At 54.2% G+C, this 17,366-nt stretch overlaps 5 protein-coding genes across 5 annotated transcripts; 2 read left to right on the top strand and 3 right to left on the bottom strand.

The window, feature by feature from the left end:
- Positions 1 to 170: 170 nt before the first annotated feature.
- On the top strand, positions 171 to 1,354 carry BDP55DRAFT_542710 (Alpha/Beta hydrolase protein; the record flags this gene model as incomplete). The annotated part of the gene is made up of 4 exons (XM_060568338.1): positions 171 to 227; positions 279 to 677; positions 743 to 1,010; positions 1,065 to 1,354. 4 exons carry the CDS (start codon positions 171 to 173, stop codon positions 1,352 to 1,354), a joined length of 1,014 nt encoding a protein of 337 aa, XP_060434685.1.
- A 318-nt stretch (positions 1,355 to 1,672) lies between these two features.
- BDP55DRAFT_649258 (muts domain V) lies at positions 1,673 to 5,235 on the top strand. Its single transcript, XM_060573898.1, has one exon. It carries the CDS (start codon positions 1,678 to 1,680, stop codon positions 5,188 to 5,190), a length of 3,513 nt encoding a protein of 1,170 aa, XP_060434684.1. The 5' UTR covers positions 1,673 to 1,677; the 3' UTR covers positions 5,191 to 5,235.
- A 505-nt stretch (positions 5,236 to 5,740) lies between these two features.
- On the bottom strand, positions 5,741 to 6,830 carry BDP55DRAFT_315560 (uncharacterized protein). The gene is made up of 3 exons (XM_060566715.1): positions 6,434 to 6,830; positions 6,319 to 6,380; positions 5,741 to 6,144 (listed from the first exon to the last, which is right to left on the bottom strand). Exons 1-3 carry the CDS (start codon positions 6,696 to 6,698, stop codon positions 5,830 to 5,832), a joined length of 642 nt encoding a protein of 213 aa, XP_060434683.1. The 5' UTR covers positions 6,699 to 6,830; the 3' UTR covers positions 5,741 to 5,829.
- Position 6,831: 1 nt separating this feature from the next.
- BDP55DRAFT_315565 (uncharacterized protein) lies at positions 6,832 to 7,914 on the bottom strand. The gene is made up of 2 exons (XM_060566716.1): positions 7,352 to 7,914; positions 6,832 to 7,303 (listed from the first exon to the last, which is right to left on the bottom strand). Exons 1-2 carry the CDS (start codon positions 7,796 to 7,798, stop codon positions 6,884 to 6,886), a joined length of 867 nt encoding a protein of 288 aa, XP_060434682.1. The 5' UTR covers positions 7,799 to 7,914; the 3' UTR covers positions 6,832 to 6,883.
- Positions 7,915 to 10,959: 3,045 nt separating this feature from the next.
- Positions 10,960 to 12,514, bottom strand: BDP55DRAFT_649219 (prenyltransferase and squalene oxidase). The gene is made up of 2 exons (XM_060573897.1): positions 11,994 to 12,514; positions 10,960 to 11,932 (listed from the first exon to the last, which is right to left on the bottom strand). Exons 1-2 carry the CDS (start codon positions 12,358 to 12,360, stop codon positions 11,304 to 11,306), a joined length of 996 nt encoding a protein of 331 aa, XP_060434681.1. The 5' UTR covers positions 12,361 to 12,514; the 3' UTR covers positions 10,960 to 11,303.
- Between the last annotated feature and the right edge of the window lie 4,852 nt (positions 12,515 to 17,366).

Genomic DNA, 17,366 nt, shown 5'->3' with positions numbered 1-17,366 from the left:
GCAGGCTGGTAAATTGATGAGCTTGACTGAGATTCCCCCACTTTGAATTGCAACTTTGAATTGAATCAACACCAAGCTTATCTGGTTCCCTTGGAAACTCCTGTGGAAACTTCGCTTGAACTTCGCGCTGTCGAGAAATCTTTTGGCGCATGATATCAGAAGCCGCAGCGATGTTATCCTTTGAAGAAACATTGGCTCTCGCTGAGCCCAACGCCGAGTTCACAGAGGTGATTCGGAGTACAAAACTCATTGCATAGCATTGTTGACCGTTCTCGCAGCTTCAACGGGTCAGCCCAATCAGGGTCGGCGCATGGAACAAGGACACAGACATCAACCAGATCCGAGGCATCATGGCTAAGGTCCTCGAGGCCAGAAACGCCGCCAAGCCCGACCCATCTACTCTGCCCTACGTAGAAGAGGATATCAACATCACCGTGAGAGATGGGGCGTCGATTGACGTTCGCATCCACAAGCCCAAGGCCGTCTCTGACGACGGTTATCCTGTCCTGGTAGCGTTCCACGGTGGTGGATTCGTCATTGGCGACCTGGAGGGCGTAGGACCTCTCTGCCAGCTGTTCACAGCGCTTGGAGGTATCGCGGTAAACGTGGATTATCGTTTGGCTCCAGAGCACCCCTTTCCTGTTCCCGTACAGGATTGCTTCGATGCTATGAAATGGGTAAACCGACCTTACTCAGCTGTGAAAGTCTGATTGCTCCTGTATATGAAACTAACTTGGGACAGACCGTTGAGAACGCGGGTGACCTTGGAATCAACCTATCAAAGGGCTTCCTCGTCGGCGGCGAGAGCGCAGGCGCCGACTTGGCTCTAGGTGTAACTCGTCTTTGGATAGACGAGAAACAGTCGCCAAAGCTGACGGGCATCTTCTCGTCCATCTCCGGAGCCGTTGCCGAGGACAGCGTTCCTGAAGAGTACCGAGACCGTTTCTTGAGCCTGAAGCAAAACGCTCAGGCCCCAGTCGTGACCGCAGACTCGATAGAGGTCATCAAAGGTGAGATCCATTACCAGACGGGCATTCGGGAAGCTGAAAGTAGCATCGTCATAGACATGTACAAGCCGGACCCTACAAGCGCGCTGGCGTACCCTATCATCTCGCCGGATCTGACAGGCATTCCTAGAACGTACTTCCAGGCTTGCGGACTTGATCCGGTGCGAGACTGCACGCTCATCATGGAGCAGGTTTGGAAGGATGCGGGAATACCAACCAAACTTGATGTCTATCCCGGCCTACCTCACGGCTTTTGGGCACTGTTTCCCCAGGCAGATTTTAGCAAGAAGCACCGGGAAGACCAAAAGGCCGGTCTCGAATGGTTGTTGAACAAGGACTCGGCATAGCTGACTCACACAGGGCACTAATAAGGCCACTTTCTATATGCTCCTCTCTCCAGACGCCAGATAATTCGCAGCTTCGAATCTTCTCCAAGTTCCCTCAGAAATTATAGAAATAAGGCCTTATGTTCCTGAAATAAATTGATTACAAGCCGCGCCAATTAATGCTATGAAAACACAAACGCGTCGTTGAGAAAAAGAAAGTTTAAATGATGATAGGGGCGCCATCCCTGGAAATGTAGTGGCTTTGACCCCTGTAAGCTCCAAACTCGAGTGGAGCACCCCTGCAACCTCTCAACGCGCTCCCGCCCGGCAGACGCGACGACTAAATGGAAGGAAATCGGGGGGGGGGTCGTCTCCAATTGACATCACCAACGACGTTCAAAACTCCCATCTCCCATTGCACAGTCCCTCAACCCCCAAAAAGGCCGCCAGCTCCCCGTGAGCACCTCTGGTCTAATATGGCGCCCAAATCGAAACCGCCTGAAAAGAAGCAGCAGTCGCTCACAAACTTCTTCCAGCCAAAGACCGTCAATGGCCTCGCCGCCGCCTTCCAAAAGTCGCAGTCCGAAGCACGAACGAGCCCGCCTGAGTCGCCCGAATCCTCGCGCAAGCGTCCCCTGGAGGAGGACACGGATAGGGGCAACAATGGGCTGGACAAGAGCTCCAAGAAAGCAAAGGGAGATAAGGATGCCAAGGCGAATGCTGCGGATCAGGGGAAAAGCTCTTTCTTTACACCAGAAACCAAGCCGGCCGCCGAGCCTGAGCCCAAGTCCAAGGCTTCTGCAGCCTCCGCTAGGACGGGACGGTTTGCCTACAGCCAGAATTCAGATCTGAACGAGGAGGACGACGAGGAGGACCAAGATCCGTCCACGATGCAGCGCAAGGAGGAGCTACACAAGAAGTTTGTCAAGAAGCTGGGCCATCCGGACAGTATGCTATGGCGGCGCCGGAGAGGAGACGATAACGAAGCTGCCGAGGAGGAGGAAGGTGAAGGCGACGAAGATGAAGACGAAGCCCCGCCGGCCCCCAAAGCGAAGAAGGGCGGTGCGAGAGCGAACAAGAAGCTCACGCCCATGGAGATCCAGTTCCTCGACATCAAGCGGAAGCATCTGGATACGGTCCTCATCGTAGAGGTGGGCTACAAATTCCGATTCTTTGGCGAAGATGCCCGTGTTGCCGCCAAAGAGCTCAGCATCGTGTGCATACCTGGCAAGTACCGGTACGACGAGCACCCCTCCGAAGCACATCTGGAAAAGTTCGCCTCTGCGAGTATTCCGGTACATCGACTGCCCGTTCACGCCAAGCGCCTCGTTGCTGCTGGTCACAAGGTCGGCGTGGTCCGCCAAATCGAGACAGCCGCACTGAAGAAGGCCGGTGACAATCGCAACGCCCCGTTTGTCCGGAAGTTGACCAACGTCTACACCAAGGGCACCTACATTGACGAGAATGGCGAACTCGAAACAGGTGGTGATGGTGGCGCTCCGTCCGGTGGCTATCTGCTCTGCATCACTGAGACTCCTACCAAGGGCCAAGGCACCGACGAGAAGGTTGACGTCGGCATAGTAGCCGTACAGCCGACTACGGGAGACATCATTTACGACACATTCGAGGACGGCTTCATGCGCAGCGAAATCGAGACCCGGCTGCTGCACATTTCGCCGTGCGAGTTCGTCATCGTCGGCGACCTCACAAAGGGGTCAGACAAGCTCATTCAACACCTCTCGGGGAGCAGCACAAACGTCTTTGGCGACCGCAGTCGCGTCGAGCGCGTCCCGCGCACAAAGACCATGGCCGCCGAGGCATACTCCCATGTCACGCAGTTCTACGCCGACAAGCTGCAGCAGACCCCCGACGCCGACGCCTCGGCTCTCCTCGAGCGCATCCTCCATCTCCCCGAGCCCGTCACCGTCTGCCTCTCCGCCATGATCAGCCACCTGAAGGAATACGGCCTCGAGCACGTCTTTGACCTCACAAAGAACTTCACCAGCTTCTCCGCGCGCCAGCACATGCTCCTCAACGGAACCACCCTTGAGGCCCTCGAGGTCTACCGCAACGCCACCGACCACTCGGAACGCGGCTCTCTCTTCTGGGCCCTGGACAAGACTACCACCCGCTTCGGCCAGCGCCTCCTTCGCAAATGGGTAGGCCGGCCTCTTCTTGACGTTGCCCGACTCGAAGAACGCGTCGCTGCCGTCCAGGAGCTCGTCGACGAGCAGTCCTCCGCAAAGGTTGACCGTCTAGAGACCCTCCTCGCCGGCACAAAGACGGACCTCGAGCGCAGCCTCATCCGCATCTACTACGGCAAATGCACCCGCCCCGAACTTCTCTCCGTCCTCCAGACACTCCAGCGCATCGCCATGCAATACCCAACCGTCAAAACCGCTGAGGAAACAGACTTCACCTCCCCCCTCATCGCCTCCGCCGTCCTCTCCCTCCCCCAGATCCTCGACCTCGTCGTCTCCCACCTCGACAAGATCAACCCCGAGGCCGCCCGCAAAGACGACAAGTACAACTTCTTCCGCGAATCAGAACAGACCGAAGACATTGAAGACCACAAAATGGGCATCGTCTCAGTCGAACAAGCCCTCGACGAGCACCGCGCCGACGCCGCCGCCTCCCTCAAACGGAAGAAACCCGTCGACTACGTCACCGTCTCGTGCATCGAGTTCCTCATCGAGGTGCCCAACACGGATCTCAAATCCGTCCCGGCCTCGTGGATCAAAATCTCGGGCACAAAGAAGCTCTCCCGCTTCCACACCCCCGCCGTCGTCCGCCTCATCGCCGAGCGCGACCAGCACCGCGAGGCCCTCGCCGCCGCCTGCGACGCTGCCTTTTCCGGCCTCCTCCGCACAATCGCAGACGCCTACCAACCCCTCCGCGACGCCGTCTCCTCCCTCGCCACCCTCGACTGCCTCCTCTCCCTCTCCCGCGTCGCCGCCCTCCCGGGCTACAGCAAGCCAACCTTCCTCCCCTCCACCACCAACAAACCAACAATCTCCATCGCCCAAGGCCGCCACCCCATCGCAGAACACACCCTCTCGGACCCCTACATCCCTTTCACCACCACCCTCTCCTCCCCTTCCCCGCTAGCCCACCTCATCACAGGCCCCAACATGGGCGGCAAATCCTCCTTCGTCCGCGCCGTCGCCCTCCTCGTCCTCCTAGCCCAAATAGGCTCCTTCGTCCCCGCCGACGCTCTCTCCCTGACCCTCACAGACGCAATCCACGTCCGCATGGGTGCCCGCGACAACCTCGCCGCCGGCGAATCCACCTTCATGGTCGAGGTCTCGGAAACAGCTCGGATTCTCCGCGCTGCCACCCCGCGCTCCCTCGTCATCCTAGACGAGCTAGGCAGAGGAACCTCAACCCATGACGGTGCGGCCATCGCCCACGCCGTCCTCGACCACGTGGTTCGCGAGAATAGGTGTCTCACCCTCTTCATCACGCACTACCAGAACCTCGCCCGCCTAGCCGAGGGAATCGGCGAAGGTCTCGTCAAGAACGTCCACATGCGCTTCACGGCTACCCGTAAAGCCGGTGCCGGGGCCGGAGCTGAGGAAGGTGACGTTGATGGGGATGATGACTCGGGTGCCGATGAGGAGATTACGTTCTTGTACGAAGTTGGCGAAGGTGTTGCACACAGGTCATATGGACTGAATGTGGCTCGTCTGGCTCGTATACCCCGCAAGGTCATTGATGTCGCCTCGCAGAGGTCGCGCGAGATGGAGCAGGACGTAAAAGTCCGGAGACTAAGAGGCACCGCTCGTCTTCTCGCCGAAGTGCTGGAGACGAATCCCGACCAGCTTGATCATTTGATCTCAAACATTGAGCAATTGTAGTCAAACGTATCACAGACAATTCAAATAAAACATCTGTACTATGAATCCCTGTGTTATTTCTCGAAAGTGCGTCTCCCGTCCCTAGTTGGCGCGGTATGACTGCGAAGAACCGAAAACTGCGCTATCTATAGCCTCCTATGCCTACCGAAACAAAAAAGTCGATGGGTAAAGTTCTAGAAACCTAGCGGGGCTCGTTGCAGTGCCACTGCGTATGAATGTTCCACCACATTCCCCATGATTCCTTGCGTGCAAGTATCAAGCAAGCCTAGCAGCATGTGTCCTATTCTCGCCCTCTCAACTACCCCGTGTTCCGCCCCGACGCTATCAGGCGAGGCTCCGCAAGCAAGCCTAGTCGTTCCCAGAGGAAAGCTCACCACACCTCGCCCTGAGCCCGAAGAGGTCTGGTGATAGAACGGGACGCAAGTGAAGATTGCGTATCTACTCGAACAACTGTATTGTATCAGCACTGCTCAACTCCGCCTTCGCCAGAAAGTTAGACATACTTGAAAAGAAAGAAGTGAAAGAACGAATCCCAGATGAAGAGTCTTTCGAACCCCCAGATCCGCATACCCAACGTTCCCGCCATGGTGGCTTGTGATGAACCCATGCCGCTAGCGGGAATGCCATCGAGTTACGCAACTAAGCCCCATGTCCATTCTGGTACACGCCCGAGCCCTGAGCGTGGTCATGGTGGCCGGTGGGGAATGTGTTCGGCATGGTCATCTGCTGAGAAAACATCATATGCTGATGGTTGTGGTTGGCATTGATGGGGTTGAATCCATGGTGGGCGGGGCGCATCATCGGGTTACCCCAGAGCTGGTTGAACTGGTACATGTCAGGCATCGGGTATGCCTGGTAGAGGTTGGGGTCGAATGTGATGTTATTGGACATTCCGGCCTGGTTCAAGTGAGTGTTGTTGACACCATACAAGTCACCGCTTGCCATCTTGTGTTCCTGTACATCATTGTTATTCTCCTTTCCTTTGAACATTCGACGTGGAAGTTGCTTCGCAACCGGAGTAGGGGAGGCCATGCTCAGATTTGAGTTCGCGTTCATCGACCGGAGGGGTATACGATTGCGGACATCGAATCTGCGCACATAGGGGTTAATACACACAACATTACTAACATGATGAGGGTTGTTGGGGATGGACCTAGGCTCATCCTTGACCGCAGTCGAAGCCTTGGTGCCTGTAACGGAGTCAGTGGGTGAGCAGGAGGAAGGATGTAGTACAGGAACTTACCGGCAGCGCTGCCACCTTGGAACACATCGGCACCCCGACCAGGAACGGTGGTGAAGTACTTGTGGGAAGGATGCTGGCCCAAGCCTAGCTCTCCATCGTTGAGAGACTCGTCAAGCTCCACATCGCCTCCAACGTAGCCGAGAGCATCACTGTCACCGTCGGCGGTGCTAGCGATGTCGCTCGTGACATCGAACTTCTCCGAGAGGGACTCGTTGTCGAGCTCAGAAACTTCCTCCTGCTTGTAGAGACCATTCTGGATCTGCATAGCCAGAGCAGAAGATGCCCGATGAGCGGCATCGTTAGCGGGCTCCTCCTTGACAACAATGCCCGAGGCGTTGTCATCCTCCTCTGCGGCACCAATACGTCTCTGACGACGTCTGGACTTCTTGACGGCCTGTTTGAGTGATCAGGGTGATTAGTGGATTGCTTCTTTGCCAAATAGCCTATGATTTAACTAACCGGAGTTCCCTCGACGGAAGGTGCGTCGTAGACATCACGAGTTCTCTCGAACTCCAAGTCCAGATTGGCCACTATCTCCATGGTGGTGATTGCCTGAGACGAAAGCTCCATCTTGCGAAGCACAGAGGCGTCCTTGCGCTGGTTGCGCTGTTTCTTCTGGTCAGGAGTGGCGGCATCAAAGATGCCCATGCCCGGCCAGACGGTTCCCTTGAGTCTGGCAGACTCCAAGTCATCGGGGCTCCACTCAGTGGAGTTATCGGTGGGAGTCGAAGCCGAGACATTGTCATTGTCGCCATAGTACGTGATGGCCTGCTGCTGGCCAAGGAGCCGACCAGTGGGAGGAGGCGTGAACATCGAGTTATCACCCTCACGCTTGACAAGGATCGAACGAGCCTTCTTTCTCTTGAGGGTCTGTTACAGTCAGCTCATGAAGAAAGATTTGCTCAAGAGGTAGCCTACCTGAGAAGCTTGCTGTCCAGGTCGCGAGATACCTCTCGCCTTCTCATCCTTAGCCTTGAGACGCTCTGCAAGCATACGCTCGATACCATAGTCCTTGTACCACTTATCGTAGGTGGCGATTGCCTCCGAGGCGGCAAGGTCATCATTGGAGCGAATTCTCACATCGTTCTGGGTCTGAAGATGGCCCTTGGAACTGAGGTGGGTCAGAAGATGGGACAGGTCGGAGAAGCGTGGGGTGCTCGGGCAGACAATGCAGACGAGGGGAATTCGAGGACTGCCCGAGGGCTTAGGGTCATCGGATGGGTCCCCGGAGTCGGAGGCTTTGCCACTGGTTTTGACAGTGAACGACTTCTCGATCTTGATAGGCTTGAGTTGCTTGGTCTTGGATGCTTTAAGCAGCTTGACCGGGGTGACATCGTCGGCCTCGTGGGCTGCAACAGCGGCCATGTTCTACCCAGAGTCAGCATTAGCAGCCCCAATTCAATGCATGCAACCAGTCGTTACTGACTAGCCGTCTTTCCATGGTCTGAAACAGAGCCAATGGGATGGAAGACAAGCTTGTCTGCTCGTAGTAACCAAAACACAAAACGAGGGGAGGAAGAGAACGATAGATATTCCGAATAACAGCAGACAGAGGGAGGGAAGCACCCAGCAATGAAAGCCAAAGAGTGAAGTCGAAATGCTCAAGGCAAATGGGAGGTGGCAATGGAAGAAAAGGGTGGTTGTGATGGGAGGAGGAGTGTCAATGTTTGGGAGTATCCGACGAAAGAACGGATGCATCGACAACGACTCTTGTGCAAGCCCTGAGGGTGGACATAGATTCCAGATAGGAGAAGGGATGTACTTACGGCTTCCGCAGCAAGAGCTGCCTGACGTCTGGGAGCCATTTCGGAAAGACGGGAAGAATGATGTTATCCATAGTAACAACAAGCTTGCCGTCCAAAATGAAGGGAGAAGGTACGCCGATATGAGATCGAAATGCGGTAAGAGGTGGTTCTCGAGGTTCTGGTACTCTTTCCTGGAAATGCGTTCGTCAGTGACAGATTCTTCGGTAATGCAGGACGCTGTGATAAGAGCTCTTTCCCAACAGCTTGGAAACCTGTGGAACGAGCAGAGGCAAGTCCTAGTCTTGTCACCTGACGGAAAGGGGCAACGTCATTCTGAGGAAGGCGCCGGCGATTCGGGCCCCAAAGCCCCCGGCCTGAACATGTCGTCGCCGACCATCTGGCCATTGGCCCGGGAGAACGGCGGCAATTCGATGCTTGGACTCCCGTCCGATTGGCAACCCGGCCATGTCGCAACAGACACGCCTCACTCACAGGAAGAAGGTGAATGGCTTACCAAAGTACCACGGATTGAGGTCAAGTTGAGAGATCAGCTGTTGATGCTGAAAACCATGGATAAGAGACGGGATATCTTGTGTCTTTTTCTGTATCGATAGATTGGCTTCGTTAGTAAGGGCTTCTCTCGAAAAACTTGTGATTGTCGAGGGATTGGCTCACCGAGTGTCCTGAAAACCGCGAAAAGACTCTCTGAGAAGAATCGCGTATGTTTCTGAATTGCTGCGCTGGCTGATAGATTGTATCGCCAATTCAAGGAACTAGATTGCTTCTGTAATGAAAGGTAAGTATGAGTAGGTCAAGACTGTTGATGTGGTTGTAGAGGAAATGAAGAAGAGTTTGAGTTCCAGTCTAGAAAAAAGAAAAAAAGAAGAGACTGGAGCGGGTGCAGAGAGCCCAGGGCTGTTGCCATCCCTCGGCAGTAGGACCAAGACGGCGAGAGCAGAGTCTGGCTCTCGCCATTCCTGGTTGAACAGAGCCGGCGGGAATAGAGGCTGGTTCTCGCCATTGTAAGTTGTCAGAACTGGCGAGAGCAGAGAGCAGCTCTCGCCGTCTCATGTCCAGTGAGAATGGCGAGATCAGAGGATAGCTCTTGCCGTTCCAAATCAAACAGGGCTGGCAGGAACAGAGACTGACTCTCGCCGTCCTAACTTGAACAAAACTGACGAGATCAGACGCTGGCTCCCGCCGTCTCAAGTCCAACAGAAGTAGCGGGATCAAAGACTGACACTCGCCGTCTCAACTTGAAGAAGACTAGCAAGACCAAAGACTAGTTCTTGCTATTCCAGAATGAACAGGACTGGCGGGAGCCACCTGAATCAAACAGAGCTCTTATGGCGGGAACAGAGATAAGCACTTGCTATCTCTGTGTTGGAAAAAAGGGGCCAGGTCAGGAGCACACTTCAGAGTGGCTCTCACCTCTTGTGTTTGAGAGAAGACGTAAACCAGATAGTATAGTTCCAGCACTTGCACTTGCAAGAACTTCTGAACGTACCACTGAGAACATAAAATCTCACCTAGAGCTTGAACAATCTTCCAATATTCATAGGTAGAGACGAAAAGAGCATGCAAGGACGAGTGATAGCACTGAATAGCTGCGATAAGAGTCTTGTTCAGACGGGGCACCTCAGAAATGAAAGGTTGCGACGAAATGGGCAGTGCGATGAAAATGCTCACTCGATGAAGTGTAGACCGAGACGGAAATGGGACTCGATGGCGAGATTCACCCAGTGTGACAAGAACAGTGATATCAACACAAAAGACGGAAGTTTGTAGCAGAATGCGACAAAAGAGAAGGACCAATCTGAAAAGCATTGGACGAAGAAGACATAAAGGTGGAAATGTGGAAAATGAAGCCAAAGAAGGCGTTTGATAATTATGTTGACGTGAAAATAAACAACGCCACGTACCTAGTTCCTGAACTTCCTGGTAAAAGGGCGTTGGCGTAGAAAAAAAGTATTCGAAGTGCCTCTTGTCGATGCCAATCTGTGAATTGCTGAAATCCCTTCGTGGATAGCCGAGGAGGATGAGGATATTTGTCCTGAAAGCAGTGCTTAGTGATGTGTTTTGCGACAGTGAAGGCGATCTGATGATGACCATACAGATGAATCCGGGCCGAGTAGAGAGATACAGATGCGACGGTGTTGTACAGACGCTTGTAATTTGAGAGAGGCGGAGGTGTTGTGACAGGGTGGTATTCGAAGCAGAGGGAAAAGCCCAGACAGGCGATCGAATGAGACGATCAAAGTCCAAGAGTTGGTGTGTTGGTGGATGGAATCTCCAAGAGGTTGAAGATATCGAGACTTCCGACGGTATGGAAGAAGAAGTTGGATTCGTTTTGATGGTCGTGGAGGACGAAGTGTGCGAGACGAGGAAGGCAGACGCGTGTGGTGGAGCCGCTCGGTGAGCGGGTGGGCGGTCTCCTGTGGTGGAGGGCAGTATCACGGAGACGCTAAGCCTGCACCGACCGCGAGGCACGTGACTGGGTGATTTGATGCCGAAAGAGGATATGGGATGAGGGGCGGGCGGTGTGAGGGTGTTCTCTATGCGAGTTCGAGATTAGGCCGCGGGGGGTGGGTGGTGAGGCAGTGAAGCGTGCCAGGGGCACAAGTTCGATTTTCGTCCGCGGGGTTTTGGCGACATAAAACTAGATTTCGGATGACAGTATACCAGAATAAAATGCGATGTTTGAAGTATTAGAGTTAGTTAGAGGAGAATAGCGTAGCAGCTAATTGACCAGGCACTAGAATGCGTAAACTTGAGCAGTTTGGACAGATTGGTTACGTATATAACTCCAAGAAAGCACGATACGTATGTTACAGGACAGAAGCCGGTCATGTATTACTTCATTTATCATTAAGTTGTTCTCATGGGTATCTGAAGCCTTCAAAGTGTCCCAAGTAGCCATCTCAAAGCGAGTCGTGAGTGCGACGACGCAGCACATGAAGATGCTAACACCGTTTGCTTCGCTCTCGCCCTGTATCCTCATATCTCTACTCCCGTCGCAGGCCACAAGTCTGTAAGTCACGGAAGTGAACGCGTATCAGATGTCTGCCTTCAACCGTATGCCCCCCTGTCAAGTCGGGCAAAGAGTCTGTATCCCTCTCAACAGCTCATGACAACTTCCTCCCCAACACCCGATCAACAATCGGCTTCGGCATACAATACACCGGATCAACCTCCACCGTCCCCGGATACCCCAACAAACTCAACCCCGTCATCCCAAAACACGTGTGCCACACATCGACCGTATTCCCAGGCCGATCCGAAATGCCCCCCAACTCCTGATCCTGACACCGCAAAATGAACGCCACAAGCTTCCCCCGATCAATCCAGTGTGTCCGCCCGATAATCTCGAGACTACTCAACACCCACCAGCTATAACACACATCCTCGTCCTTCTCTGGCCTGCCATTCAACCCGCCACCAGCAACCTGCCGCTCGCTAAGCCACCGGCCCAGCTTATCCGCCTCCACGAGGTCCAGCCGGCCCGCGATGGCCAGCGCCGCCACGCACGTGAAGATTTGGCCTGAGTGCGACTCGTCGCCGGGACTGACGCCGTACCCGCCGTCGAAATTGGTGCAGGCGACAATGTGCGCGACGGCCTTGTCGACGTCCACGAGGGAGAGCAGGCCCAGGAGGGAGAGGGCGTTGAACGCGCCATACAGAAAACGCGTGTCCTCCTCGCCCCATTCGTCTCCCGCAAAGGTACCGCTTTCACGGTTCTGGAGATCCGCAACGACTTGAGACGACCATGTTAGCATCGTAACGAGAGAGAGGAGTGTGTGATGTAATGAACTTACACTTGCCAACCCGCGCCTTCCCCTTCCCCCTCGCCTCCAACTCATCCAGCGCATCAATCATGACCAGAATTTGCACAGCACTAACAGTGTACAGCATATGTGCGTCATGGCCCGGCGCGGCCCCGAACCCGCCGCTCTCATGCTGGCACGAGAGCACGAAATCAATCGTCTCAGCGCGCGGGAGAGCCTCCGGATGGCCGAGCAGGTGCAGCGCGACCAGGCCCCAGTAGAGGCCGTTGAGGCGCAGGTGTTCCGTCAGCCAGTAGTCGTACTCGTCTTTGCGGGTATCCAGGCTCTGGACGTATTTCACGTGCGCCGCCGTCGCGAGCTTGAGCTCGTCTGGCAGATTCTCGAATTGGGCCGCCATGACGCCGCCACTTCTTTTTTTAGTTCGGGTTTTCCCACTTTTGTAGTACTTGATTCCGGGTATTACTAGCCTGGGAAGAATCAGAAAGAATTTATGAAGAATTAAAGCCGAACTTGGTCTTTTCAGTAATACCTAGGCAGGCGTAAGAGGATGGATGAGGTGAGGTTGTCCGCTTAGGTAATGGTGGTCAGGGCCGGTACGCATGGTTCCGCCGACTGCCGGCCCGTGGAGTGTGGGGTGGCCTCACCGAGGTGTGTAGCCTGCGCCCCATGCTCAACGGAGCCGAAGGTAACGTCCGTGACGTCTTCATTGCCCGGAAACTTCTCGTCGCCATGATACTTGGTGATAACCTCGCTCACTTTAGGTGGTGATACAGTATCACTTGAACTGCGGCCAGCTCAAATGCCAATCCAATCACTGGATTTGCAGGTTCTAGAAATCCAACAGATGACTGAGAGGCAGAACCCAGCTCATCTTAGTCCTGCGGTCATTCCATAGGACTGGGTCATGTTCCTGGCAATAGACCATACTTCTATACTGCGGAACCATGGGACCCAAAGCAGCGCGACCAAATCGGATCGTTTGGCATAGCCCCATCTTCTTTCTGACCTCATTTACAACAGCCCTATCTAACCGGACTACAAGTAACTACCTCCATCAAGATGAGGAGGATAGTGCTTGGTACGGCTATTGATAGCGGCACAGAAACTCATCTCGCAGAACCTTGCGGACCAACAAACGTTTGATCTTGTAGTTATCCCGGATAGGTAGCCAGATGGCGGGAAAGTACTTTAGGTTTTGGGATCGACGACAAGGAAGGATTAAAAAACCGCTCTTTGGCCCGATCTCATCCCCGGTGGATGAAGATTACGCAAGACCCATCATCAAAGTATCGCAAGTAGAGATGGAGTCTCCAACGCTGCTCTGAAGGGTTACTGTACACAGTAGAAAGGCAAGAATGGAGCGGGGGCAAAATGGGCAGTGAGAAGAAGATTGGTGCAGGCTTGATCCTGCGAATAACCTCATGCCCGCCGGGCGAACTATGACATATCGGGCACCCCTCCTGTCTTTTTGAGATGGCGTGGGCCAGAAGCTTGCTCTCTCCCGAGTAAGAAGAAGCGCTGTGTCGGGCCCAAACCTGCGCATCCAGACTCTAAAGTCGCGCCCCCTCCTCCGTAAGCATACACAGTACCTACCTTGCGGATACGTGCCATTTCCATATCCGTATTGACGGCGGCATCCATCATTCAGGTTGTGCCAGGCGGCCCAGGCCAGGAGCCAGCAGCACCAGAGGCGAAGCCACGCTGCCACGCTGCCATGTGCGCGTACCAACCCTCTTTTCTGGGTCTCTTCCGTCCGGACACCGTTCGGGGCGTTGTTGACATTTACACATTGTACCCACACCTTGCGGGGCTTTTCCCAGCGTTTGTCGAAGAAACACTACCGAGTTTCAGAGTGATCGGTTGTGTGCCTGAACTAAGCTCTTCTCGGACCGAGACTGTTGACATTGAGAATCAGTCCTGTGCGGATCTTGGCGGCACTGATAGAAACCAAGTACCCCGAATGCAGAGTGTTGTATTAGGTGTTCCATCTTTCTTGACATGGCCCAGGGAGACTCGTCAATGTTTCCAGAGCTGATGTACTCCGTACTGAACTAACAATTACAAAAGCTCGGTGGGCTTGACAACATCAAACCATACCCGAGGAAGATCGCCGCGGCAAGTGGGTAACTCTCATACGGAGTAGACGGGATGTCTACCAGCTAACGAACCCGCTATACACTTGAAGGCAGTTAACCGTTGACGACATGCCGTGGGATGTGAGTTGATTGTAGTGATGCGGAATGTTCGAACTGCAGCCAAAACACAGTGGGTTACTGGATCTGTAGATAGCTGGTATCGGATGTAAGCAACTTCAACCACCTTCGACTATTGATGCCGAGGTAACTCCTCCACAACAAGCATACAAAGACCAATGCCTAGTAGTGGCTGAGAGAGGGATCTTGTTCCATAACATGGAAATGCTTCCTTCTTGACAAATGAATTAACAGTAAGCGCTGCAATGCCGATTGCATACCTGAGAGAATTCAACGCTCTCATCGCGGACGACAAGTAACGAGCCCAGTGGTGGCGCCTTTCTGAACATCTTCATTGACAATTCGGGACTTGGTACAAGTGAGAATGACGACAGCTCCAGCCTATAGTTCGGCAGAGTTTCTACCACTTCTGCGCCATGACCCGTCGTCTCGTCCCTCTGGATAACTTTGCTCAAAAATAGCCCTCTGACCAAAGAGAATGCACGTTTTCGGCACAATCCTGTGAGATAAGGCTTGAGCCGGCACGTTGCGGCAACGCTTGACGTGCTCGGTTCGAAACGAAAGCTAGGATAAGCACGTTGGTTGGTTGCCAACCAGTCCGAGGCTTACGACTTGGGAGGCGATGATATGCTAGATGGCTTCGTTTTGCCTGTGCTTTGCAGATGGGCGTGCAGTAGCGCGACTCCTTGCCGTCAGATCAGTGGGCAGTCGGCAAGCTTCTCTTCTTGTCGGGCCAGGGAGACAAGTTGAGCGAGTCGAACCGAGCTCGTCGTTGGACGGAGCAAGGGGATCTTCGACTCGGGCTTCCAAACACTCTGGAAGGGTCTGAACGTGCAGAAGAACCGCACAGAGTGCATCGGTAGCGTGCTGGCTGCGTCGCGACTTGTCACATCACGCCAGATCAGTCTGTTGCTCCGTTTTCTGTCGGCAACGCCTAGCCTCGTCTTGCAAGTGTAGTGTTCTGACACGTCGTGCTCCATATGACAGGCTACTTCAGCCCTCATCCCTCCCTTCACCTTTGAGGTAATCCGCTCGTGGTCAGTCACCTGAACTTGCGCAGCGCCTATCGGAGTTCGGAGGTGCCGTCACCACGACATATAACGGCGCACAGCTTGATGCCCGAGCGATGGGACCACAGACGGCCGCAATGCTGCGGAGTCACTGACCGTCTCGGTATTGCCAATCAATGTATCCCGAGATAGACGACTGAAGAGACCGCTGTTTCCAAGGTGTGTCCGGAAGTTGTGTCATGAGGTCACGCAACGCTTAAAGCTTACATGGGCAGCTGCAAGCAGTAAGTGCCCCTGGCGCTGCTCACATTCCAGGCGATACAAAACGTGGCAATCCTAGAATCAATTGTGTTTCAAGAGTTTGGCCGCCTGGTAGTTCAACAGGCAATGTCAAGTTGTGTAGGGCACTCGTTCAATGCCTTGGCATGGAGCACCGACGGAGCCTACTCCTAACGACATTCCTTACAGCTCAGCATCCGTACATAAGCTTGTAAAGGAAGACGCGGTCACCGCCATCGGAATAACTCTCCTCGATTGGCCTAGGCCATATCGGGTGCTGAGTCTAATTATGCCGCTTGCGAATACGAATCGTGATACGGATGAGAAGACCATCGATATGTTTGGGGTGTTTTTCTTTTTCGGCACATACAATGCGCCCAAGCTGGAGGACACCATTGAAGAATGGCCTGGTAGTCGTCGCCAGTTCAAAGAAGGCACTTGTAATGCTGACCTGATGGTGAGGCGGGCATGGTTGAGTCTGCGACCCAAGAAGGCTCGTCCAGAATAGTGCTTGGCAGGTATGGCTTCCCAATAGCTTGAGCAATGTCAATGTCAAACAGACGTGCGTTGCCCGAATCGACACTACAGGAGGACCGGACCGCGATCTGTGCGCAGCGACTGGTGGATGAGACTGGCAAGCGGCAAGCCGTTGGCCTTGTTCGTTGTCGGTCGACTAAGGCTGTTGACGCAACTAGGCCGCAAGCAGCCATGGCTCTTCAGACGTCTTTGGTGGGTAGAAGACCGCTTGAGGTAATTGCAGTGACGAGGGAGAATGGATCAAGTAAGGAGGCAGATTGAAGAATGTATCGGATTCAATCGCCAGAGCCGCATTGAGGCCTGACCGGCACTTTACGGCATCAATGCGCCAGGGAAGATGCGCACGCGTGACGCCGTACGAAGAGTCGTAGAGCCAGGCATGGTAATTAAAGAGAGTTGAGCAACAAGATGAGAGTATTCCGATATGTCGTGTTGGATAAGGTGAGGTAAGGTAGCGTGAGGCCAACACGAGGTGGTGGCTAATACAGCAAATGATGTTAGTGCTCAATTGGAGCAAGTGTGATGCGCCGTCATTGGGAGACAGAGAGAGACCCGACAGCTCATTCAGCACAGCCCGTGGCAGCTAAGCCTGGATGCGCCCCCAAGGCCCCCACAGAGGCCTGCCCAACGTTCTCACCCGGTGCCTGTCGGGATTGGCACCAACAGACCAAATGGCAATTGCGACCGGAGTGCCTTCTCTCCCTGTCGTGCCGCGTTTTGTGCCCCCCCATTCTTTCCTCCAAGCTCCGGGTGTCGATGGCGAGGCCTGTCACCACCACCACCCCCGGCCCCCTCCTGCCTTCCTCCGCCAGGTCCCGTTCAGGGTCGGATCCACACCGGGCCATGGCTCCTTCCTGCCAGTGACAGATTTCCCGAGTCCCCCCTCTTACTCATCTTCCACCCACTCAGAGCCAACGGAAATACGCCTCTTTTCGGACGTCTCTCACCACTGTCTGAGGTAACAGCTGGTGACTCCACAGTCTCTCCTCTCTTTTGTGCAGGAACTTGACGAAAGCAAGCGCCTGCCTTCCCTCTGAGGTTGGTAGGGTCTCCTCCACCCCATGTAGCTGTACCTTACAGATCGTGTGCTTGGCTCCCGGTTCCAGGTACAGGCACGGACATAAGGTAGACATGCCTCGCTCTCCCTAAGGCAAGGTAGGTACTTCGAACTTGATTCTGTAGCTGTAGGGACGTATGTAGTGCAACTTTCCATGTATCATCAAGCCTTGGCCATTGTATTTCGCTTTCTTTCTCTCTTTCTTTCTCTCTTGTCCGATGCTCTCTTGGCCCCCTTCCCCCTCACAGTCATTCTGCTCGTTGTTGATATTTAATAAGAATTGAGACTTCCTTCACATCCAACCCTT

Source organism: Colletotrichum godetiae (genome assembly GCF_030913485.1).
Source record: "Colletotrichum godetiae strain CBS 193.32 chromosome Unknown BDP55scaffold_5, whole genome shotgun sequence".
NCBI classification, from domain to species: domain Eukaryota; kingdom Fungi; phylum Ascomycota; class Sordariomycetes; order Glomerellales; family Glomerellaceae; genus Colletotrichum; species Colletotrichum godetiae.
Note: the sequence above shows the minus strand (reverse complement) of the source record. Positions and strands in the feature narration are given on the sequence as shown.